At 39.6% G+C, this 25387-nt stretch overlaps 1 protein-coding gene across 1 annotated transcript in view; it reads right to left on the minus strand.

The window, feature by feature from the left end:
• The window catches only part of MEP1B (meprin A subunit beta), a 48728-nt gene that overhangs the window by 15301 nt on the left and 8040 nt on the right, over positions 1-25387 (minus strand). The window contains exons 2-14 of the mRNA XM_080381539.1: positions 21394-21412; positions 21163-21213; positions 21015-21058; positions 19920-19992; positions 18678-18795; positions 14305-14483; positions 12641-12859; positions 9353-9505; positions 8373-8588; positions 5430-5897; positions 3541-3723; positions 2802-3084; positions 164-365 (exon numbers count right to left, since the gene is read on the minus strand). Coding sequence (XP_080237665.1) covers positions 164-365; positions 2802-3084; positions 3541-3723; positions 5430-5897; positions 8373-8588; positions 9353-9505; positions 12641-12859; positions 14305-14483; positions 18678-18795; positions 19920-19992; positions 21015-21058; positions 21163-21213; positions 21394-21412 — 2208 coding nt within the window. The remainder of the gene's footprint in view (positions 1-163; positions 366-2801; positions 3085-3540; positions 3724-5429; positions 5898-8372; positions 8589-9352; positions 9506-12640; positions 12860-14304; positions 14484-18677; positions 18796-19919; positions 19993-21014; positions 21059-21162; positions 21214-21393; positions 21413-25387) is intronic.

Below are 25387 nucleotides of genomic sequence, written 5' to 3' on the forward strand. Positions count from 1 at the left end.
AATTCCTAAGCTGGTGTCTTCAGACTTCAAAAATGTAACATCTTCCAATTTACTTCTTACTAAATTTGATTGTTTACTTTTTAGTAAATATAGATAAATATGTGTGTGTGTGTTTTATATATATGTGTATATATATGTATGTTGAAAGAGGCAAAATACTTACTTCTTCTAAAGTCAGGCTCTCCCCCGTTTCCTTTCCTTGGCTGTATTTCTTTTTAAGGCACACTGCAGTTGTGATAGTGACAATAAGCATTACAACAAATACAGTTATGGTTGAAGAAACAGCTATTATAGTATTTTCTTCAGTCGAGCCTTTCCTTTCACACTTTTCTCCCATGTACCACCAGTTGTCACCTGCTGGACATCTAGAAAGTAAAAGAACAAATGTGTGCTATCACCTAAAGATTAAAGGCATGAAAACATCTACTTAAGAAAAACAGCATCTCTGATGCACTGTTTCTATATATAACCCAAAGCACAATGAAGTTATCTTAAAATGGACTTCTATTTTAAAGTTGTCTTGAGTGGCTCACTGTCCTTACACATCTGGAGTGCTTCTTTCAGCTTCCCACTCTTTTACAGGTCACATCTTCAGAGAGAGTCTATGCAGGAAACCCAAGCACCATCCTGATACTTTTGACTGCTTAACGCTTGGCTGCAGCTGATCTATAGAATGCTGCTGCTGCTACAGAATGGTCATCTTTCGCTACCAACAGAGAGGCCCTCTGGATCACTCAGTTCACTTATCTGCCTCCTTTTCCTTGAAGTTTATAGCACTTCTGTTGATAAAAAACTCACTTGCTGCTCCATGAAACTGATAGCAGTCAATAGGACCAGTGCCGTGTAATATTTGCTTGTGCTATAACTAATTAGCCTCATACCCTAATGCAGTTCTGCCTTTTGTCATGCTCAGCTTTTACACAAAGCCCTTCTACCTTCTTCCCTCAGTCAATCTAGAAAAGACTTTATAGGAAGGAGTTGAATCAGCTCCTGGGGCAACTGGTCCAGAAGCTTTTAACTGCTATTTTTATCCAAACAAGCCACATTTACCACCCTCCAGAAAACTTCATCCTCCTGTTTCCTCACATTTCCTTTGGTGTTTTTTTTTTATTTCTCAGCTCACCTTATGCATCAATTCAAATCTGTGAGATAAATGAGATGGAGACCACACACAAGCTGGACTCTCAAGGCATCTCTGACCAGATAGCAGCTGAACCAAAACTTTGATGCAGGAACTCCTCAGTTCAAGAACTGAGCTAGCTGAACGTGTTCCCACTACATTCTCCTTTCCCTGCTTGGTGCTTCTCCACTGGTAGATGTGGTATGTTCTGATCAGACCTCCTCCTTGCCAGAAGGGGCTTATTTTCAAATGTAAAGAACTTGTATGAGCTGGCTCTGCCCTCCCCCAAGAAGAAGGTAAGAAAAGAAATTGACATCCTAGCAGTTGTCTGGTTTTACAACTAAAAACAACCTCCAGGCCTCAATTCCTTCACCTTATCCAGCATCACAACCAGCTGCGAAACATTTTATGGGGAGCACATGAGGGTCCCAATGATCCAACTGAAAAAAAATAAATCTGTGCAGTACTGCTGAGTGCACACCTGCCCCTACATTTCTCACCCTGGTTGTTCCTTATGTATTGTTTTTCTAGCTCCTAAGCCTTTTATCCAGAACTACCCTCAACCCTCAAAATTAGTCTGTTGGAAGTGTGCTGCAAAGACACTGACTACTGGGGGACTTCATGTGATCCAGCTCAAACAGAGTTCTGTATTGCATTCCCCCTCGTTTCCCAGTAGGAAATTGGACTGGAAACTGACTGCTGGTCACACACTTCTCTAGGATGGAAAATAGTTCACATAGCCACTAGAGCTTCAAATAGTCCAGAGCTGTCAGAAAATAAATGTTCTCTTTCCATAATTTTGAAATCAAGCATAACAATCAGCACAACATTTTTTTGTCTTCTTGGAACAGCTTCTTGACATTTACTCATATTGGTGACCTGCTTCTGATGGGTTGCACAAGAATTGTTTTTTAAAATGTTTCTAAATGGGGAGATATAACATTTAATGAGTATTCCTGACCCTTGTTACTCTCAGGCTTTAGATGTTTGCCTCACAGCATTCCTCCAATCTACCTGCCCTGGCACAGCATCACATAAACAAGCTCTGAGGCTGAAGATGGTAACCTTGAGAGCTGGGACAATGCTAATGAGTCAGGTGGGTTACACAAATGTATCCACAGAGAATTAAATAAACGTTGATATTCATTTTCTTGCAGGGCAAACAACATTTTTAGTCCTCAGCTTTCATTGCTGCTTTCAAAAGCAAGCAACTACACTTAAGTAATTCATGGTTATAATTTGCACTACATGATATTTCTGAAACAAATTCTAAAATAATATCTGTGCTGCCTCTTGCCTGCAAACTATTAAGCATCTTTTCTACTGATATGAATGCTCTTTTGTTTCAACTGCATTTATATTTAACTCTTCTAAATGTTGCTGCAGGGACTTCTAAGGAGATGCACAGTCCATTTTATAACATCACTGAAAATTATAAACATGTTTAAAATACAATTTACAGGGAAGTCAAGCAAAGTACTTCAAAATGGTCAAATGCTGAAGTTAGGAGCTTTGTTGCCCAAACTGGTCATAAGCTTTAGTCTCGCAGTAGCAATTGGGAATATTTGCCTTAAATCAGCTATAGTCTGTCTTTCCTTTCATTAGGAATAAAGATTTATTCTATTAGAAACTTCCATTATTCACCCTAAAACTGCATTTGAGAGTGAGTGAAGGCAGTTACCTGCACACCGGTGCTCCATGTACAATAATGCAGACACCATCATTTTCACAAGAGTTGTCTGGACAGAAACCTGGAACCTCTGGCTTTTCAGTCAGGGTGACAGAAGCTGTTGTGATGGGTGTTGTGGTGGTGGTAGACATAGTGGTAGGCTTGGTGGTTGTGGCGGTGGTGGGCTTGGTGGTGGCAGTGGTGTTAGAGGTAGGTTTGGTGGTGGTGGCACTGGGTGTGTTTATAACAGAAGTGGGTGAAGCACTTGGCTGAGTTGATAGTAGATGTGATATATCTGCATGACAAAAACACAGGAAATAAGATCTTTATTTCATGTTATTCTACCTCTTATTCTAATGGTGAGTTCTAATAGTAAGGAGCAAAAAGCCTGTCCACAGGTAGAATAGTCAGATAAATAGTCTTTTTTACCTTTAGGAAGCATGATGTATTTTGGAAATATCCTCTAGGGTTTTTTCAGAAACAGACAATTTTATTCTAAGTACTCTATTCAAAATAATTTGCACAGAACTAGCATCGTGTTATACATCTCCACATGAGATAAAGGAATTAGACTATGCATGTACCTATCCACAATTTATTCAGATATATGACCTGCCTTCAGATACATGCGTAGTTCCAAAACTGCTCTTGTGCAAAGTATCACATGTATTTATATCTGTAGCACTAGTGACTTTGTATGTGCCATTTCATGTTTAGTGTATTGTAAAGAATATCAGCTATGTTTACATACCTTCCATTGTTATAAGAATATAAACACCATCTTCTTTAATAAAGTTGCGGCTTCTAAGTCTCTGATGAGTCAAAAATGAACTCGTTCCACTTCCTGGACCCCTCATGAATGTAGTTCCATTGGGAAAAGATGCTGTGGATCCCACTTTATCTGGTCTATCCCAAAAATAAGTTGATGAGGAAGCTGGGGAAAAAAATTAACTTCATGTGAGTGTGGAACCACTGTGAATTTCTTTCTAAATAGGGTCCTTTCCTTCTCAAATAATCTCTGCTGCAAAGTAGTACTGAGGCCTCTCTCAACAACCAAGACACACTGTGTCCTACTTTGCCTGCTTCTGCTTAACTGCTCAGGGATATCATGAATATGGAGAAGACAATAGATTACCTGAAACTCAAGGAGTAGGAGCAATGCTGCACCTGCCTACAATATTTGCAGGGGGTTTTTTGCCTGAGATTCCACACTAATGAGATGCACAAAACAACGGAGATCTTCAAAGGCTTGGTTTAGCTTGAGGTATTGAGAAAAGAACCTGCTGGAGACGAGGTTAGTGGAGAGCTAGTTGAAAACCTGTTGTATTCTCTTTTTAGTTCTTTTAAACTGTGGTGGGCAAGAAGATGAATAGCATATGAATCAACTGTAAAATTAATTAATTCAGTGCTTCTCAAAAAAAAAAAGCATCTGTTAATGTGAATGTAGAGCAAAGGGTACTTGAACAACCTGAATGGTCACAGGCAACTGATGTTCCTTCCATCAGACCCTGTTCTAAATCTCAAAGCTGAGCCTGATTGTCTATGAAAATATCTGGCAGAGGGAGAAGAAACTGCCTGTTACCTCTGATGGTTAGAGAAAGGGTAGGAGTTACAAAGTTTCCCTTGGGAATCTGAAGCTATTAGAAATATCTGATTAAATAAGGGAAGGGAGAAGGCGCAGAGTGCAAACAGACTGCATGTCCACAGGGTCAGGGAAGGAAAAGGGCTAAGCACTATGGCCATAACAGCAGAGAGCACAGGGAAAATGTGAACCACCCATGGAGAACCTGGTGTCGTGCATCTTTCATTTACAGAGAGGACATTTAGTCTTTCTAGATTACATGCTTTGTTTTAACATACAGTGTCATAGAAAAATGAACATAAATCATAAAAAATTTAAAATAATACTGTCAAGTAGACATTTTTGTGCCTTCCTTTCTTCACTAATATTACAATCTGAAAGCTCAGGAAGCTCGTTCAGTGGTGGAGGTGGTTTCTTTTGGCAAAACTGTTACATCGACACAGAAAGTTATTATGGCTTAAATTCAATCTCTATCCAATGATGCATATGGGGGTTTTCTTTAATATCTCTTTTTACCGTGTCTCAGGGTTACATCTTTAGTTCAACTGCCTCCTTTCCAAGTTATTGTGGACCATTGCTCCTTATCTTCTCACACCTTGAACGAGTACAGATTATCTAATATGAATCAGTACTTTGTCCATCTGGAGATTTGCTGTACCATTTATGAGGGCAGGGATTTGTTTCCTAGTTGCACTTTTATCTGGTATGAACTGTGTTTATTGTTAATTCAGTATTTTTCTTTTCAAGCCTTCTGGAAAACTTCCATTCCCATTAAAGCACACATAAATGCATCTTCACAGAGCATATGAAAGAAATTTTAGGAGTGGATCATCCACCTGTTTCTTATGCAAATCAACTTTGAAAGCCCAGGTCCCCACTTAACCTACTTCTATATTTTATTTTTTCTTGTTTGTGTATCGATTATATTGTTGCTGCAAACAAATGAAACACTCCAGAAGCTGAAAAAACAGCACTGATTTACACAAAGAGAAAATTTGACTCCTTTTCTTTTGGCTGTGTTTCAAATGTACTTAATAGCACATCTGATTTTAACTGACCTGATAATTTCAGGGGGTCTGTTGTTATGCTTCTTTGGTTTGACATCCGTTGACGAATATCAGGATGCTGGTCAAGCAGAATCACTGTACCTTGCTGCCATGCACAGGGCCATTGCAACTGATCGTCATTTGCTCCAGAAATCAAGTGCAAGTACATTGCTAAATTAAATGGGTTATCGGTGGTACCGTTTATATACAAGCTGACCTGAAAAGCATATCCTTTACTAGAGTAAAAAGGTGGGCTGTATATTTTGCCTGCTGTCCCTGCTGGACTTGTGTTGAGGAGATGTGTGAAATTTCCGATATGCCAGACGTGGTGGGGACACTGAGTTTCTGATAAGTTGATGTCATCAACAGAGAGGCCTCCGTCTGATATGCCACTTCCTCTCACACCTTGAAACACAACCCGGAATTTACATGTGATATTCAAAGAGACATGATGGAGCTGCCAAGAACTCACAGGTGAACCTGAAAAATAAGGGTAGAGATTTCTGAGTAAGAAGTCAAGTCAAACACTACACAGGACAGGTCTACAGACCCTATGCCAACACTATGTAAGAATTTCTCTGTTCCACTGGCACTGATGTGATGGAATATTTCTCTGGTGGGTGTTACTTTTTGAATGCAAGATCATATTTTCTGAATTCAATTTTTCAACAGATTTAGTATACATAACAGCTCTTTAATTTGAGTGAAAACAGTGTTCATGGATTTTAAGACTGTTTTTCTTTTATATTTTTAAAGAACGATGCATTAAATTAGTCCAAATGTTGTGATAATTAAATGCACAAAGATGGCTGTCACCTGTATTATTAAAAAGAAAAAAAATCATAACAAGGTATATTCAAGTAACTGAATAACAACATGTCTCAACAAAAAAGTGCTACAGAGGAACCTGGGAGCCCAGAATGACAAGATTGGTTCACACGGTTGTTTTTGTATGTTTAAATGGCTTGTTGGAAATTTGCCTATGCAGAAGCACTGTTCACCCATCAAATGATTAATGGTACTAAGTTCAAATTAAAGCCAGTCATTTGCAAAACCTACTTCATGTGATAAAACCTCACTGTGAGACTGGTGCTGCATCCAAAAGTGCCTGCACTGGAAAATTCCATTTAACTCCAAAAGCAGCTAACACAAATGCAAAGACCTCTGCACAGGGGCCTTGTAAGGCAGATGAAAGTAGGCCATCCTTTGTTAATAGCATGTGCAACAAAACAGTTTCCTTTGCTGTCTGATTTATGTTAACCTGCGCAGTAGACCAGACTTTCAGCTGCATTTACGGAATAAGCAGTGCCAATCCCAGGTACAGAAATCATGCTTCACTCTCCTAACGATTCTAAACACAACACAATGGATCTCAGATATGAGTCTTAATTTCTTGCCATTTTTCATTACCGTTATAATTAGGAGGGGAAAAAAATAAACTGAGAAACAAGAACAGAAGCACCCCACTGTTTTCCATTAAACTGCTTTCTGCATAAATGAAAGGGTTTTGAACTGCACAGATTATATGCAAGACTGGGGTTTCTGACTCGTGTTCAATGAGCAGATCAGCTACTGTGCTGTAAAATGTCCCAGCCCCACAGCCTCCCCTGCTCCTAGCTGAAGGCAGCCACAGCTGCCATAGACCAGCAGAAAGGGTTCAGGGCTTGTCCGTGAGCCCCTCGAGCATGGTGGTTCAGTGCAAAGCCATGAGCAGCTCAGCCAGGGTACCAGGTGATGGCTGGAAAGGGCTGCAGTGTCACTGTTTCTTCCAGTTCATCGACCACATTGGTGAGAGAATTGAAATAGCTAGGGGGAAAACATTATCTTAAACCATTCCTGAAAATTTTACGAGAGATTTTCAAAGGAGGGTGCCCATTTGGGGATATTTATGAGATCAGAGACTTAAAAGGAACTTATGGACTTGAGAAAGCAGGAATGGGAAATGGGACCTAATATACATGAAAAAGGATTTATCAAGAATGCTGAAGTGTGGAGAAATTAATCTTGGCTTCAAAGTAGAGTTTGAAAGAGTCTGGAGGGCTCAGACTGATCTGAAATCTACACCTGCTTCAGCAGTCCTGACACTTACACTAAGGATTCCTGATGGCACACAGGAATGATGAAAGCATCAGGTTGAAGAAAAGAGTGGAAAACAGAAAAGAAAAACAGGCACCAGCAGCAGTTGAGCCTAAAGGTACAAAAAGGGGCAGAAGAGTGGACTTGATACCTGTTTAGTAAAAGAACTTGCTCAGACCCTTATGTAACCAGAAGACTGAACTAGTCATAGCTGTAATGGAGACCAAGTAATAGTTAAATATTTGAGAAAGTATCTAATTATAAGGTGACTTTGGCAATTCTAGCTTAAAGAGCTCTTGTCCATTGACTGACCTCAGTTGCTCATTCTGTAGGTCATAGGCTCCTAAAACCTCAAGAACTTAATTTTCTTCAAACTCCAACTCAAATCGTGATCTGCTGCCCATATATTTCATTTAAGTAATTTAAAACCTTGTTTAGAAAGTAAGTTAAATCTTACTTATCTTCTTTAAACTGGCATGTTAGGTATTCCAGGGCACTTTCACTTTCCATTTCTTTACTATTACTTTCTTGTTTATTGTAATTTACTTTAATGAGCAACTTCATCTGTTGCTATTGAGACCAGCAATTCTAGAACAGTTAACATGACTGTTCATGGAATTTTAGCTATTTTGGTGAGAAAATTATCTTGATAATGCAAGAGTTTGTAATTCGTGGTAATCGATTATATTACAGGAAAACAGCTGACTGAAGATCCACCAAGTATAATTTCACCAGCAGAGAATCAATTACATAGAGAAGAAGCCAAAGAATAATGCTAGGACATGAGTCACTTTGCTACAATATTTTCTCCTCCCTCCCCCAGTACATTGAAAAGGTGCTGGAGCATAGATTAAACCAAAATGCAATTTTATTCCATACCTTTTATCTCTTCAATGAGTCTCAAAGTACCATTCGGATGGGCTGAAGTATACTCCCTGACCCAGACATACAGCCGGTTGCTTTCATGACCGCTGTTATAGAAATAGAATTGTAAGCACTGAAAGCCCCTTTTGGGATACAGAATTCGGCTCTCCAGGATAGCTGTGCTTCCCTCTGCTCCAGCACTGGTGTTGAAATGCATGAAGTAGCCAGAATCTGTCAAAAGTCAATGAGAAATGAAAGGCAGAGGAAGGAGAGAGAAAATAAATTTTTCCCAGTGTACTGGTATTCTTAACGCTGTGTTGTAATGCTAAGAGACATGGTCGAGCCAGGGTAAGGTAGATCCTGTACGAATTTGCAGACTGAGGACCATTATCTGTTCACATTCCCCGTAGGCAGAACTGCTCTCCTTGCAACTTTTTTCCTCAATTGGCTGTCTCTAGCAATTTGTTCTCAAAAGCACGGGCTTTTACTCTTTACTCAGTGCCAGTAATTCACAATTGACTCTCTCTCTGGAGGACTGGTTTAAGCTCCTGAACTGAAGAAGTTTCCTCTGACAGGTTCAGAAACAACTGGCTATATTCTCAATTAATTTGATTTTTCACCTGAGCTCTGGTAATATACACAATTCCTAAATCCCAATCCTTTCCAAAGACCTACCAAGCAATTATTCAGAAAAGCAGCAGTCTTTCTGGTGTGCTTGTACCATAGGTTAGCACATTTTATATAGTTCTTGTATCAGGATGTGACACTAAGACTAGCAAACAGATCAAGAGGTAAGGACATTCAGTCTTCTCAAATTAGCAGAAAATCAAACATATCACATGATGTCCCAAAGTATGTAGATTTATGTTGCTTAGTTAAAAAATAATCTGTAATTTGACAACAAATAAACAGAGAACAAGGCCAAGATCAAAGTCAACTCACACGCCTCTGCAGAAAATACTCCCCAGAGAGATAAGAACAATTTTTTCTCATACCTTCACATTCTCCCATATTAGTGTGATCAGTATTTGGCCCAGCAGGAACCTGAGACAAACGCTGCCAATCACTGTTGTCATCTGAACTTTGAATCATGCCACATATATTTTCAAGTTCAAAACTGCATGTGTCCATGAAACTTATGGAGGAGGCTATAACATTTAAAAAAAAAAAATTGTGAATCTATTACATGACATACATTTTAATTGTGAATGTCCAAAGCCAAGAGCAGAGAAAGACTAAATGCAAACACTAAGTAACCAGCAGCTTAAAATACCATCAACATTCATAGGCGTAATGATCAGGAACTCAAAGCATCTGGCGATTAACACTGACTTTAATAAGGTGTCAGGACCACTCTGTGCACTAAGCAAGCACAGGAGGGTGCCAGCTGATTATCATATCACATCTTTTATTTACAAAAGGAACACTAACACCAACCCAAATCCCTCAACCTTCACACAGTCAAAATGTCCTGAGGCTCCCCATTCTTTCCTCTGCTTTCTTTGGGTCAGTCCACACATATCCACAGATTTTGATAAAAGTTCAGTAGTATATGAGCTGGAGTGCTCGTTTTGAAATACAGTAGGGCAGAAAGTATTTCACTACAATAAGAAAACCTTGGTTTTCAAAACTCTGAATTGAAAAAAACATTTGGCAAAGGTACATTTGGGAGCAGTCTAGATCTCATCTCATACAAATTTCTAAGGTGTCTTGCATATAACAAGCGAAAAATTAAGTGAAGAAAGACTATGAAGTTGAATAGGAAAGGGAAAACACTGTATGAAATGTTTTCTCCATCCAAAGCAAACCCTGGATGGGTGAGAGAAGACACAGCCCAAGTTTTCCCCTGCTGTTAGTTTTGTTTCCCATTGTACCATGTCTGAGCTCCATCTAATACCAGTCATGATTTGAAAACAACTAAGTTAATAAAATGCTTTTCAAACTGTGTATAAAATATTGTGGCAGGTTTAAAGGTTCATTGCACCACAAAAAGGACCTTGAGCATCACAAAAAGCAACCTCAATGGCATGCCAAATGCTTCACTTAGGCTGTAGCTCAGAGAAGCACTTAAGTATGAACTGCTGCCAAATCAGTTGTACTGCTGAGATATTTTATACTGTCCTCATAGAAAGCTAACAATCCTCTAGAGCCTGCAAGGCTATCAGAAATCTTGTGTGACTGATACCTTTTAAGACACAGTATTGGTATGATGCTGTAAAAACCAAGAAAAGATTTTCACAGTAAGTTTTATGTTGACTTCTGGAGAAAGGGAAAAAAAAAACAGCTAGGGTGTCAGCAAGAAAGTAAGCATAAATGGAGAATCATTAAATGAAAAAAACTCATTGAAATCAAAATACAAAGCATAATATCAAATGTATTTACCCAAACAGAAAGGAAGTAGCCTAACTACCCTAATTAGAAAGTATGGCATGAAGTGGTGACCTGGACAACAGAAAGGAGAAAAGAGCAAGACCCAATAGCTTACAATGTATTTTTTAGATTAATTCCTTAAACAGGGGATGGGGGCACCGCTTGAAGCATCTCCATCTGCACCAAAAGCCAGATACTTTCTTGCTATGTTGTGAAAGGCTCGACTTGGAAGGAAATACATGGGGGAGGAGTGCTGAATCCTAATTCCCAGTGGCTGAGGGAAACCTCATGGTCAGTTCTGTTGGGTAATATGCTAGAAGGGGAAAGCAGACTACAATCTACTGTTACCATATGGTCTGAAAGACAGTTCTGAGGAAAAGATCAGAACAGCACTAAAGTATCAGTCAGGACTTGTCATGCTTTGGGTTCGTTGGGTTTTTTTCAATTTAAGAACCCAGTTTCCCATTTTCAATGCAATTTCCTAACCACACAGGCCTTCAGCAGAATTTCAGCTTAAACTTTTCCTTATATCACGTTCACCAACAGAAGTAATCTTTTGATTCCTCTGAGAGGATGCATGCCACCCAAACCATGTCTAGCATTCTCAGTCTTCCCCCTAACAAAGCATCAGTCTACCCTAACAGCTGGGTAGGCGAGGGCTTGGACCTGCAAAGCACCCATCCTTTCCTGGCACAGGGAGCACTTAGTCAAGTGGTGGCTGATCTGAAGACCACTTACCGCCCTGCGAATATTGTGCACACTAATACAAAGCAAAGGGACAGACTGGGGAGCCGGGCAGATCCTGACTGCACCGAAGGTGGTGGCAGTTTTGTTGCTAATTTCGACATGACTTGGGGTTTATTTCATTTGGGGAATGTGCCTCTGGGTTAAGAAGTTAAAATGTCATGAAGTATTTATGTAATGCACCAGAATGATGGAAAGTATATAAGATTAATGGAGAGGAAGAAGGGCTTCATCCACTGTTAAAGACATCCCTGGCTGTAAGCACTTCTGTAACGCCTAACTGACTGTGTGCCAAGTGCTAGAAGCTAAGGCTGCATGTGTATGCTCAGGTCAGACCTACATGAAAAGAAATATTTTCATCAGAACTGTATACTCAAAAAATAACAGGACAGTTTGATAATTATTTAAGGTACCTGTAGAATGAGGCTTAAAATATAACTGTAAACTGGTACTCGCTACTTGGGATACTGAGGCAGTGAAATAAAAGCTTTTATTTGAGTACCAGGACACATTTGATGCAGTCACAATTACAGAATTATATTCCAGTTTGGTAATAGATCTGTGTATATTTCTCTGCCTCTTACTTCCACTCAGCTGGCAAAAATAAATCCCACATGAGAAAACAACTCTTTTGACCATTTCTGTAAGAGACTTGGCTTGAAAGTAAAAATAAAAATTTTAAAAGTCTGCATTTTCTTCGTAACAGCATCTGTACCGTGTCTGCATGAACACACACTTTGTCTCACAGATTCCGTGAAAGCAGAGTAGGTGTGATAGTCACAGCAAAGATATTAATTTCTGTACGGTGTCTGAGAAACAGCTGTGGAATAATGGAGGGGAAAAAACAAAAAGCTTTGTGCAGAAGCACAGATTTTAAACAACCACCCAAAGAATGAACAAAAATCAGCTGCTGAGTAAAGCTGGTTTTTAACTAAAGGTCAGATAAAATTGCACAGAAAACTCTGCTGCGCAGCAGTGTTTCTGCAGAAGGGCTATGTTATTTCTAGCTGTACCATTATTTCTGGTGTTCTTAACACAATTCACTTCTCCAGATATGTTAGTATCTCTTTCACTTGTGCCTGTGTGAGTCCAGCATGTATACATGACCCTCATTTCTGTCAAATACCAGAAACAAAAAAAAAAAATTAAAAGAAATGGGAGAAACTTACAGCAATTGTACAGCCGGTTCAGTTTCTGGATATCATAATCACTGAAATCCATTCGCTGTCCTATAACATCCATGAAGTCTGGTATGTTAGTGATGATGGTGGGTTCAGTTCCATTCCTAAAAGCATTTTGGCTATAGTGCATCACGGAAGTATAGTCATAGGGAGCATTCAGGGAGTCTGATGTTTTATCATCATATTTTTTGAAATTATGCTCTTTACCTAAATGGGAAAAATAAAAGAAAAGATTGTTTGTTGCCCAAGAAGACCAAGTTTTAATGTAAAGACTTAAAGTAACAGAGAATCCATCAGATCCCCAAGTATTTTTTTTGGTAGTCTTTACTGGTACTTACTCTGTAAAACTATTCTATTTTTGCCTAAAGTTATTTACTTTCCTCTTTCAGCCACTAGTGCTGGATGAAGCAAAGGTTTTTTGCTACCAGAAATCTTTTTCCCATGAAACTACCTGTAAATTTTGACGGGCTTCTGATATCCAAAAGCAGAGATTCTGTTTCAGTACTCAAATTAATGCAATTTGCAACTGTAATGCCTCACTGTTTCTAATCTGTATTCTCTGACATTTAATTACCGGTCATTTTAGCTTACAATAAACAAGTTAGAGTTGTCGTCAGATAAGCTTCCAGAATTTAACTTTAGAGTTTTTTTCTGGAGTCTGAGCAAAAAACATTACTAATTATCCAATGGAAGATAAGGTTTCAAATGTTTCAGATTAGTCAAAATACAGTAACTATATTCTGGTCAGTGTAAAAAAGCTGCAGCAGTTTCAGACAGCTAACAATAGTGCAACTTGTCATTAAAGAGTCAGCAAAATATAATGGAAATCAAATAACGGAGTCTTAAGTCATTTTCTGTAATATATACTTGCATAGGCACCTGACTATTGATCACAACTAAATAAGAATGCATTAGATTTAATCATTACCTATTTCTTCAGTCTGTTGTGCATACCTGTGTTAGGAAAGCATCAAGTCTGTGTATACAACTTTGGTTTTGAGCTGCCTGAAAGTCACAGAGGACAAAAGCAAGCTGAAGAGGCAGAGACTGAGCAGAGTCCTGAGGAACCCAAATGCACCAACACTCAAGTTCACAAGCTGCATCGTTAAAGTCACCACTCACGTGATGCAGACTCTGAAACGGGTCTCTCCTCTCTGCCCACCCTCTCTGCATGCTCTGCTGCCTGCACTGGGTGTAGTGGCCAGGAAGAAAGAGGACAAACTGTGTTTTCTCTGGAGATTTTTCTACTGGCTTTGGCCACACTGGGTTTTTCAGAGTCGGATTTTTTTTTCAATTACTTTCATTTTGTCAAGGGCTCCTAGAGTAACAGTGCTTTTAGACCATTCATTTAAAACAAACTAAATTATTCTCTTCCGCTGCTCTGCTGTACAGTATGTAGCATAACAGGACTCAGATCTCTAGTTAGGGCTTTGGGAACTGCTGTGGCACAAGGAATAACCACAGCAACAACAAACAAGGCTTTCGGTCCCAAATAGATGTCACTTGCTATTTAATGTATTGATATGCTGGCTTTGAAAGAATAAGTCCAGGTAAGAGAATAGTGTGACCACCAAAGTGTGACTGGAAGGGATGTTCTGCAGCTAAATCCCCAAATGCCAGAGCCTGAAAGGAAGAGCAGAGGAGTGACTGACCAGACTGAACCCTGTCCCAGATGATGGACACGTAGTCATCCCGGTCAGACCGTGACTGCTCGTGCCAGAATCCCAGGGCATGCAGGAACTCGTGCTGGATCGTCCCAATCCTGTCACAGTTGTCTCCGATGGAGAGCTGCTGCAACCCCTTTTGCTGGTTTCCCACTGAGGACCAGAAGCTAGCATCGGAATAAAGGGAGAGATGACTCTGAGATACAAACCATCACCACGCCACGCAAACTCCAGAATCAGTCTATTCAACAGGTATATCTTTAACTTGAGCGTTGAAGTTATATTTTGTTATAGAGAGCATTTTTTCATTGATCTGTTCCTTACAGGACACTTTCCTCTCACATTTAGCTCAGTTTTGATGAACAAGCAGTTCCCCCACTCCGTCTCTACTGTTTTTAATGGGTTTTATTTTAGAAGAAAAATATTGAGCAATTTGTGACGGAAGAAAACTGATGAGAATTTCATTGGTACTCTAGCAAACATCAAAGACTATGGACATGATTTAGAGCAATTAAGTTACTGTAAATTAACAATTTTTAGCTGGACCACAGTATGTGACTCTGAGCACACTCTGGGCCTGTCCCTGTCACGAGGGGAACCAGGTTCATGCACATCTTCCCTCTGCCATTGCAGCTGCTTCTCTCCTTATTGTTTTGGCCTTTTGCTTTGCGAGGGGCTGTAGCTGCCAGGTAGGGTATGCTTCTATACGGCTGTGTTTACCTTCTGAAAGGCTGGTGGATCTGACAATGCTTTTCATAAACTCTTTTCTTTCTAGCTACTTGTAAGCTGCTGTACTCAAGCACTTGCTGCTGACACAGGCTCACAAGGAAGAGCAAAATCACAGCTGTGCTGGAAGTTTTTATTAAAGGATAAAAAAATTCAGTGAGCTATCTGCACAAGCCAATAAAATGGCACCCTGTGTCCACAAAGTAGCAAGCACAGAGAGCTACATTTAAATTGATATTTTACGCAGCAAATAAATCAACACTTACCGAATGAAGTCCATAAAATTAATCGGGCACAAAATATGCCATAGGATTTGCAGTCCTACCCCCCCAGAAATTTAAAAACACAAGCACACCATGTGCTTGCAAACCCTGTAACTTATTATTGCAACATATTCCCCGGTATTTCCCTTTCCACAAAGCAGCACAGGCCTTGGCTATTGATTACTCATTAAAATCACAACACGAGACCCGGGAAGGAGCATATGTGGCATCCATAATTTCATGGGCTTCCCTCGAACAAGGCCTCACACTGATCATGAAGCTTTTTCTTGTGTTGTGCAGAGGTCTAAGTCCATCACAGTTCTGAGTCCACCTCATACCAAAGCAGCTGCCTCTGGCTTCACAGCTGTGCACAGCACACGCAGGCTACAGGCACATCCAGGACACTTGGCAAAATCAGCATCCAAACACTGGGGGATGCAGCTTCCCCTTGCCTTCAGATGCCAAATGCCTACACCACCATCGTTCTGCATCCACAGAGGGAGTAAACACATGGTCTGTGTCAGCCAGCACTGAGAATAAAACGAGGTGAGTAGGACAGGGCACTCCAGAGCAATGGGCACCTGGAACACCGTGTTAGCAGTGTCCTCAGGAAGAGAGAAAATGGGGAAAGGTCCCAGCTTCCCCAAGTGTGAGAACTGTATCTCCTCTGATTCACTGCTTTCTGCATTGCTAGTTGCTCTGTCAGAGGCCAGAGGAACAGGGAAGTACCTGCTCTGACTAGTCCCACCAGCCTCCTGTTGGAAGATGGGCTTTAAGTAGATACATGCTATCAGTAGCCATGATGTGACTTCAAGCACATTTTTATACTAGTGTCCCGCTAGTAAATAACTTCCCATAGTATCACAGATCACCCATATCAGCACACAGACGCTTTGACTTATCAGCAGCAAGCTAGTTAGCCAGGGATCTTTAACAATCCACTTCTGCATGGGTTCCCTTTCCTGTGTGCCACAGTGGCAAATGCTGAAGTGACCTCCCAGGAGAGCTCCAGGAAAACCTGATTTTCCATATGGAAATACTAGATATGGCACGGATCCTCCCTCGCCTGCTAACCATTTGACTCTACCACGCCATGCTATTTTTTCTGCTGAATGAGTCCTGTTTATGAGCAGAGTAGGGAGAAACAGCACATCCATTGAAGGTTCCCAGACTGTTCCATGAGCTTTGCAGGCACTTGTCACATTTGATGCTCCTGCATTTCTGTAACCCACAAGCATCCCTCACATATTCTGTTCAGTGCACAGGCTGGAGTCAAGAAAAGGTCATTAAATAGATCCACAGTCTAACCTCCACTGCAGATGCATAGACCTGAGGATGAGGTGAAAGGCTGTGTGCTACAGAACCTTATACGCACCTCCACTCACTACGTGTTATAAATATATACCTGTTAACACAGGCAGTAGCCAAGGCTTGGCAAATGGTAGATAAAGAACGTGGGCAGGAAGGTGGCTCTTTGCACCCGGGTTGATGACACTGTGTACATACATCAGAGACTACAAGTGTGTTTTTACACAGGGCAGTCCACACAACAAAATGGCAGCTGGCTTCTATAGTGGCTGACTTCATTTGAATTCAAAAGGATGATCCAGATGAACACTTTACGGCCCACTACAAATCCTTTTGACACAAAATTCCTTCACTTTCCTCTGTCTGTTTTATAGATGCAGGCCAAGATCAGAAAGGCAAAGGTGATTTATCAACTTTTTCTTCGTGCAATAAAACTTTATGAATCCAGCTGGTGTTGCCAGGAACTTTGTGCTCCTGTCGGCACTGTACCCTCTGGACTGAGGTCTTTAGTCTGCAGTTACAGGAGTCGTAACTGATCTAAAAAAAAATAATGAGGAATGGCAGAGGTGAAATGTGTTGGTTTACCCACCTTTCACCTTGTCCCATTAAATCAGAAGAGAGGAATGGAGTGAAATGAGAGACAGTTAATGCAGAATCAGTCCTGGTAATTCCTTTTTAGAACCTGAATCTGCCTCACTGAAACTGGACAGCCATTTTCAGGAGACTGCGCTGTTTAGCTCCAAACTTTTAAAAAGTGCTGCTGAGCTTTAATTGTTTTGCAGATGTGTCAGCTGAGGTGATAGAAACATTTCAAAGCAAGCAACACACCAGGCAGTGAGGGCAAGATATGTTATCCAACTAGAACGACTTGTCTTCTTCACCACCTTGACTCATCGCTTTTTAATAGATATATAAATGAAATATCGTGTAGAGGCCTCTTACTTGCCATAGGCTAAATACTGTGGTTCTTTTTCAGGTACAATTATTAGCAAACTCAATGCATACTTTATGTGATGAAGGATTAAAAAATTTAGCTACATGAGTTTTCCATTTGGCTCAAAAAGCCGAAGAGTCATTAGCACAGGAAAATGCATTGCTCCCTAAGTCTCCATTTATACATCTTTTAGGGCTGAGTTTCAAGGTCATGTGTACAGTATGAACAGTAGAAAACATACAGAGCCAGAGACTGAAGAAATGTGAAAACAATTATCTGCTACAAACATCTCAGAACAAGCCAAAGGGAAACATTTTTATTATCAGAAAATCTTTCCCTATTTCTGAATGCATTCTTATACCAGGAAATTATTTTCTAAATGTAAATTTCCTCACCAGGCTATCAAGTTTTCCCTGATCTCCTTTTCTAAAAGAGAAATGATTCGGCATAGAGTAGAGAATATATTTGTTCTTGTTGCACTGTTTTGACAGAAACTATCTTAGAAAGGGAAGCAGCTGGGACAATTTTGACTTCTTTACTGGAGTCTCATCTTGCAAAATTTAAGGTGGAATAGCATAACTATTCCTCAAAAGAGGTAAATAAAGTGAAACCTCTGTAAAATATCCCAGTGTTATGCAGCATTTTAAAATATTGCTGTTATATCTGAATGCTGGTGTGACATTGCTCAAATGCAAATCCATTCTTATATTCAAGCAAATTCATTGTCCCACAGTTAGAACTATCATATTTCTGCTGGGATTTTTTTTTTTCCTAAAACCTAAGGTATATTAAGAATGACTACTGAAAGTAATACTCCATATATCCAAAGATCAGTCAAGAAAATAGTTGGCTTGTTTCTGAGATTTTTACTATGCCCGGAATATCACCTCTTAAAGGACTTGATTTCCTCTTACATTAAAAAAATCAGTATCAGCAAGAAGTTTTTCATTACTACCAGGTAATACCTGTTCAGGAAACTACTACAATTTCCAATTAAAAAAGGACTGGAAAAATGGACACAACAAAAATAGAAAATTATAATCATATATATGTGTTTTAGAGTGAATACTGGCCATGAAAATAGCCTGAAGCCAAACAGGATGAAATTTATTTTACATTACTCCTCTTACCCTGTTCCTTTGAACACAAATATGTAATTCTTCTCCCCTTCCCAAGGTTTGAAGTCAATACAGGTTTTCAGTCGATACTGTTCAAATGCCTTGAGGATGAGTCCCTTAGCATTCATTTCTGAAAAGCAAACAGTGTTCTTATCAATACTGAGCCAATAGGTTTGTACTATTATCTGTATGGAGCAAGTCCTAAGGGTGGGTCTTGCTCCAGCAATCTTTGAGCAAAATAAGCAGGCTTATTGCTGGATTGAGACCTGAGCAGGGACCTAAAACCATCAATCGTACTGTTGTGACATTTTATCTTCCTCTTTTTTTTTTTTTTTCCTGTGTAATTTTTCGTTGGTACTTGCATTTAAAATACTTTATATACTCATCATGCCGTATGATAGTGCATGGTTCTTAATTTTTTAATTCTCTCATTTACTTTGCTGACATTTATGTGAGCAAGTACTACGTAAATAGGGAACGAAGACATCGGATTTTGCTTAGTGCAGACTGCAGGCTACAGATCTCTCACAGAATCTCTCCAGGACTTGAACAGCTAACATCGTATCTGTGTTACCTCCTCTAAGTAACTTGCATGGTTTCAAGCCAGTTTAGATCTGAATCTAAACTGGGGGTGGGTGGGGGGGGGGGGGGGTGGGTGATTATTTTTTTTTTCTATGATGTACCAGAAAGATGACTCCATACATAGTGAGAGTGCAATCTCTCCATGTGGTATACAGCAAGAAACAAAGCTCCCTGTCTCACCACTTGTGTCTGCCCTGAAAAGCCACAGCTGGGTGGATTCAAAGGGATGGAGACAAGCTAGGATGTGTTGCTGGCCCACATGAGGGGACTCAGCAAAGTGCCACTGCAAACTGCACTGTCTGCCAGAATGACAACTTGTTGTCGCCTCCGTAGATGGTGTAATGGCCAGGTAAGCTTCCTGGCTTTAAAAAGATCTTCAGTGCTCTGCTTCTTTTTCTGCTTAGTAAAGTTTCATGTCTCAGACATATATACCAACTCAATCTGCTGGGCCGCAGCAATGACAGGATAAGAACCACCCAAGAGAGGAGGTGAGGGCCAGCACCAACCCCAAGATGATACACCCTGCTCGTGCACACCCAGGCCCAACCCTGCCGCGGGAAACGGCCTGCTCTAGGCTTACAAGAGGAAAGGGTGCCACAGTATCTTTATCAACCTGTATTTCACATTTCTATCAACACGACATACAGAGATTGTCAAGGGCAAATACTGTACCCAGGCTGTCATCAAGGACGTAAGGGATAACGTGGGGCCACCGATAGTTGTCACCAATGATGGAGTTTCGTTCCTGCATTTGAGAAAGAAAATAAGCATGCAGTCCTCAGTAAAAAGTGATTTAGGATCATAGACTAACAATAGCGCTAAGGCAAAGCAAGTTTCCTACAATTCTATGTAAGACATATAAGAGATCAGAGAGCTCAAAAACTTTGGAAGCTCACTCAGAGGTCTAAGGTTTGGGGCTGAAATCCCTTCACTCCCTTCTATCAGTGTCTCCAACTTCTGCAGCGTTTTCTCCATAGGAATTACCTGAGATTTTGATGCATGTGTGAGGACAGCTTCAGCTCCTGTGGGAAGCATTAAGATCTAAAGTCCTGAAAACCATGCAGAGATTAATAATTTTGTAATTTTTCATAACGCAAGGGTTTGCTCCTGTGCCCTTAGCAAGTGCTGTCCTTGCGTCCACTCACATGCTCAAGCCAAAGCAGTTGATCAAAGTGAAGAGTAAAACACTACCGGCTTCCAGGGGCTCAAGACATTTTGGAGGTTTCTACTAGGGTTTTTTTGAGATGTAACTTGCTATGTAAATAATTTTTTAATTAATCAGATAGGGATATTGGACAGATGATTTAAAATGTGGTATTACAAATCTAATTTCTCCATTGGTTTTAGTGAACTAATATGATGAAGGTTTTGCAACACTGGTCTGTAAATTTAGTTGGCTCAGAATAAACATTGTGTACAGACAAATGAAGAACCTTTTATATAAACCTGCCTGGATGGTGATCAGTGCTGCTGAGTGTCTTAAAAGCTCAACTTCAAAAACACAGCAAAGGAAACAAGAAGCTAATAACATTGATCTAGTGGCTAAACCAACCTTATTCTGGATAACGTTTCTGCAAATGCACCCGGCTCCTTCATTGTCTATGACATTTTGTAGAAATCCATCCCCAAACATTTTCAGTTTATTGTTACATAAACAGCATTTATTGTCAGCAGGAGCAGGTTGCATCAATCATTTCCATGCCAGCGATACTTTACATTATGTAAGTCAACGACACATCTCTGGTTTTATATTTTATTTGAACTCACCCCATCAAGTTTGATGTCTCCTTCAAAAAGGTCTAGTCCTAAAGCTAAAGGGAAGAGGAAATTAACACCCAGTTATTATATTGATCTGTGGTTACCATCATGAAAATAATAAAAAACAATTAAGAGAGAAACTGAATTTTAAAAAAACCTTCATTGATGTCAAAGATGTCTTGATCAAGTCCTCCATCTACATCTATTTCTGAAAAATAAAAAGACAAGTAGGACATTAGCCCTTGCTGTTATCTTTATGAAGTGTGAAAATTAATGCAATAACAATAACAGTAATTATAAATCTGTGTCTGTCCTAGCGATGTTTATGAGCAGCTGGTTTTGTTGACTGCCTCCCGTGCATACAAATAGATCTCTAAACAGAACTCACCAGTTGTCTCTGGAGCAGGCTGGGAAGGGGGAAGAAAAAAAGATATTATTAGAAAGGCACATAATGAAATGCAGCTCACGTTACTCTCTCAACAGTATTAGAGATGCAATTTAAGCTCAACTGACAGCACTTAGCACATGGCTTTGTATTGGACTGACTGGACCCACAGCGTCCTCATTTGACTGGAAATGTTGATTTGCTTCTGTGTCAGCTTTGTGTCCTCCCCACTTCAGGCTGCCCAACTAGTCACCCAGGACTGCTTCTGTGAAGTTTTCACAACTGCTTTTCTCTCACAACTCAGGCAGTACAGAATATTCTTTCACAAACAGGAAAAAGCAGCTGTTATTTCTGTGACATCTACTATTGCTACTAATCAGGAGCTGTACAGAACCTATGGAAGTTATGCTAAACTTTCCATCATACAGCTGAAGATGGAATAGAATGAGTGGTCTGGTGTCACCCAGCAAGTCTTTGAAGGACTGGGTACAAGGTCCAGGTCACTTCAGCCCCAATTAGTGCCTTACCTGGACTCCAACTACCTAAGCAATCCCAACTCAAAGACTCTTTCTGCAACATGTAAAATCCAGAGAGCATAATGAGATATAATGGGATAAACATAGTACACTTTCTTGCCATAACATGCCTATAGAACATAATCTATAAGGTTTTATCAGACTAGATGCTTCATTTTGGACTGGCTTGGACATACCCAACATAACATTACACAACATTCTCACGCAGCGAGTAAAATAATGAACAGCCTCTCTAAGCAATTGTTGCTGGGTGGGTTTTCCTGTTTCTCATCCGAAGTCTTGTATTTGTATGTTTGAAAAGAAGGTCACAAACTGAAGGTAAAGAACACCCTTAAATTCTAAGCTTTGACAATGTAGCAAATGGTAAGATATAACATCAATTCTGCAAAGCAGTGTAGGATTTTTACTTTTATTTGTACTATAGTTCCCCCCACCCCCTGACTGTTTTTCTTTCTCCGTGTAAATAGCTTGTTATTTTTTGTACATGCAGTTTTGCATGTCTGTCATATTTTCCTAGTGGGATAAACATCTGCAACCTCCATTAAAAGCAACAAAAAGTACAAGACCAGAATGCTGAAAACTGGTAAAAATCAAGTCTGTGCAGTCCACAGGAATATTAATTGTGGACATTTCTATCACCTGTATGATGGATAAGAAAATAGTATGGCCAGAATTTTCAAGTGAGATTCAAATGCACATGTTCATCTAGACCTGATTTTTGGCACATAATGATGGGAAGAATTTGAGAGCAAACATAACTATGGGCCCTAAAACTTACGATGTTCATATAAAAAATGTAAACAATCGCAGGGGGAAAAAAAAACACCAAAAAAATCCCAAACAAAACAAACTTCCATGAAATTTCTTCATTTGGAAAAGGTTGAGAAAGAAAGCTTTGAAATTGTCAGAATGTCCTATTTTAGCTTTCCAATGAAAGATTCATTTTCAATCTGAAATGAGTGTCTCGTGAAAATTTCAGAAAATGGCAGAAAAAAATATTGTAAATACAAAAGCCTGAAATCTCATTTTATCATTTTGATTCACCTCAACTAAAATTAATTCAAACTGTTGCTTCACAGTTTTTGTCAGATTTTGATCATTTATTCTGATCGCCTAAGAGGAGAAAATTATTATTTGCCTAACCAAGTAGAGGCTATAATTTATAGGTCTAAGAGATAATGCCTAATTGGTATGAGCTGGCATAATCAAATGCTTAATATCTAAATGTTACATAAACAGGCAATGTTTTTAATCAACAACAACTGCTTCTGAATTTTCTTAATGAAAACTACCACCCACATATATCCTTACCCAGCCTAAAGGCAGGATTCTGACCTTGAAGTGCCAGTTACAGAAACCATTGAGTAGAATCTATTTCCTGACCCAGTTTCTCCTGAAACAACCCTGTTTCGGCACTTCACAGTTCTGAGTCGTTTCAAAATTTGGTAGATTTTAAGATACCCAACTCCTAAAAACCCAACATCATTGTACAAAAGTGACCGAGTCCATTGAAAAATTGTTTCCAGAGTTGGGCAGAAAGTGAAGGATTGATTTTGATCTCGCATTTCACTGAGTAATTGGTATTATTCAGATTTACATTGATACATGAGAAATAAGGATGCGGATTTCAGAAAAAAGAATAAGCATATAACTGTATACAAATACAGTTTAATAACCCCAAATATCTTTTCTAAATTTATGGATGACAAATCATCCATAAATTTGAAATGTCAGTAGATTCCTCTTACATTTTGAAGTTTTATTCCACATATGTAATGATATTCTATCATTACATTTTGTTATTACTGGATCTGCATAAGACAGCATCCACGTATTCAAGTTTTGAAACGAAAGTGGAGCTTGTAAAAAAGGCTGAAAGTACACAGGCAGAGTCTAACACACATTTTGAAGACTTCATTTTAAACTCCCACTCTCATACAGATTTATAGGTAATGTAGAAGAAAAAAAATGACAAGTAAAGATTGTGGTATTAAAAAATTAAAATTATGTTATTGTCTTGTGTTAAACATTGTCGATGGAGGAGAAGAACTATACCCATATTTGTTGAATCCCCTTATAACTGTTAATGGGGATTAAAATGTTTCTGCAGTTTCAATAATTATAAACTGCAATGTACCCATATCCACTAATCACAAAGTATAACAGTGTTAAAGGTAAAAACTGGCTAGGTCGTGGAAAAGCTCCTCCATCAGCAGCCAAAGCTCACAAACTGAAATCAAGGTAGCTAAGTCCAGCAGTACTTTTGGTGCATAAACCAATGTGAGTCCATGACTAATACCAAATTCAGCAATCAACTGAAACCCGGGCTGATCCTCGGTGTCTGAAAACAGTCACAGAATGTTTTATGCTGAAGGGATCCCTTCCATCATTCCTTTCTGCTTCCTTCTCAATAAAACTAGGTCTCTAGTCCTGTGAATCTCAACAGCAAAATACTGCATTTCAAAAGGATTATCTCTGCGTACAAGTACTACTCGTTTGAGTAGCAGCAACTTCAGTTTCAATGCCTGCCTGACAACTGAGACCTATATCATGGATTTCTAGTTTCTGAAAGTTTTGTAAATAATCAACAGATTCACAGTTCAGTCACATACAGAAGAAGGTTGATTACCTGAGGTGTACCAAAAAGGAATCTAATTCATGTGATCAATGCTGCTTTTAAATCTACACACACACACAAAATTCTAAACATTTATAATATTAGTCCTTAACTTTAGCAAACAACATAGTTCATGTAAATTAAGTTACAGTAAAGGTTGGTCAAACCATGGCTTGTGACCACATTTAACTGGCAAATAATTCAAGTGCATCTTGAATAGGTGGGAAATATCTCACCTACTGTAATCATGTAAAAACTAAGTAAGCAGACTCATTCAGTGATCAGTGGAGAAACAGATAGGTAATTAATCTGTCCCTAAAATATCTATGGCACCACCATGATGGTCTGGAATCTCCAGAAGGTGATCCATCTCACCTAGCTTGGACATCTAACTCAAGGATGTTAAAACACCCAAATGAAAATTTCCCTGTATCATCACCATGAACTTCAGTTGGAGCATAGTCAACCAGTTTGGATGAGACACCCTAACTATCAGTGTTTTCTCCAGATGACATAACTCCTAGTACTGGCATCCAGAAATATGAAAGAAGCTCTTCCTGGCCATAAGGCACGTGGAAATGAAACAATTACCCCTGGTGATGAGAAGCCCCTGTCTCACACAGGAGCCAGTTATGAGGAGTCCGTTTGATGTATGATAGCTTGTGGATATTAGTAGCACCTACATCACCTACTACAGGCTTTACAAAACCCTGTAGAGGAATCTAACCAAAGCCGAGACTTGACTTTCCAAATGGCTGGGAACAGGGGAACAGGCAGTCACGATGAGTGGCAGAAATACAAGTGCAGTGTGGGGCTGGGGTAGTGGGGATACAGGAAGGCTATG

Source organism: Falco punctatus (assembly GCF_963210335.1).
Source record: "Falco punctatus genome assembly, chromosome: 3".
NCBI classification, from domain to species: domain Eukaryota; kingdom Metazoa; phylum Chordata; class Aves; order Falconiformes; family Falconidae; genus Falco; species Falco punctatus.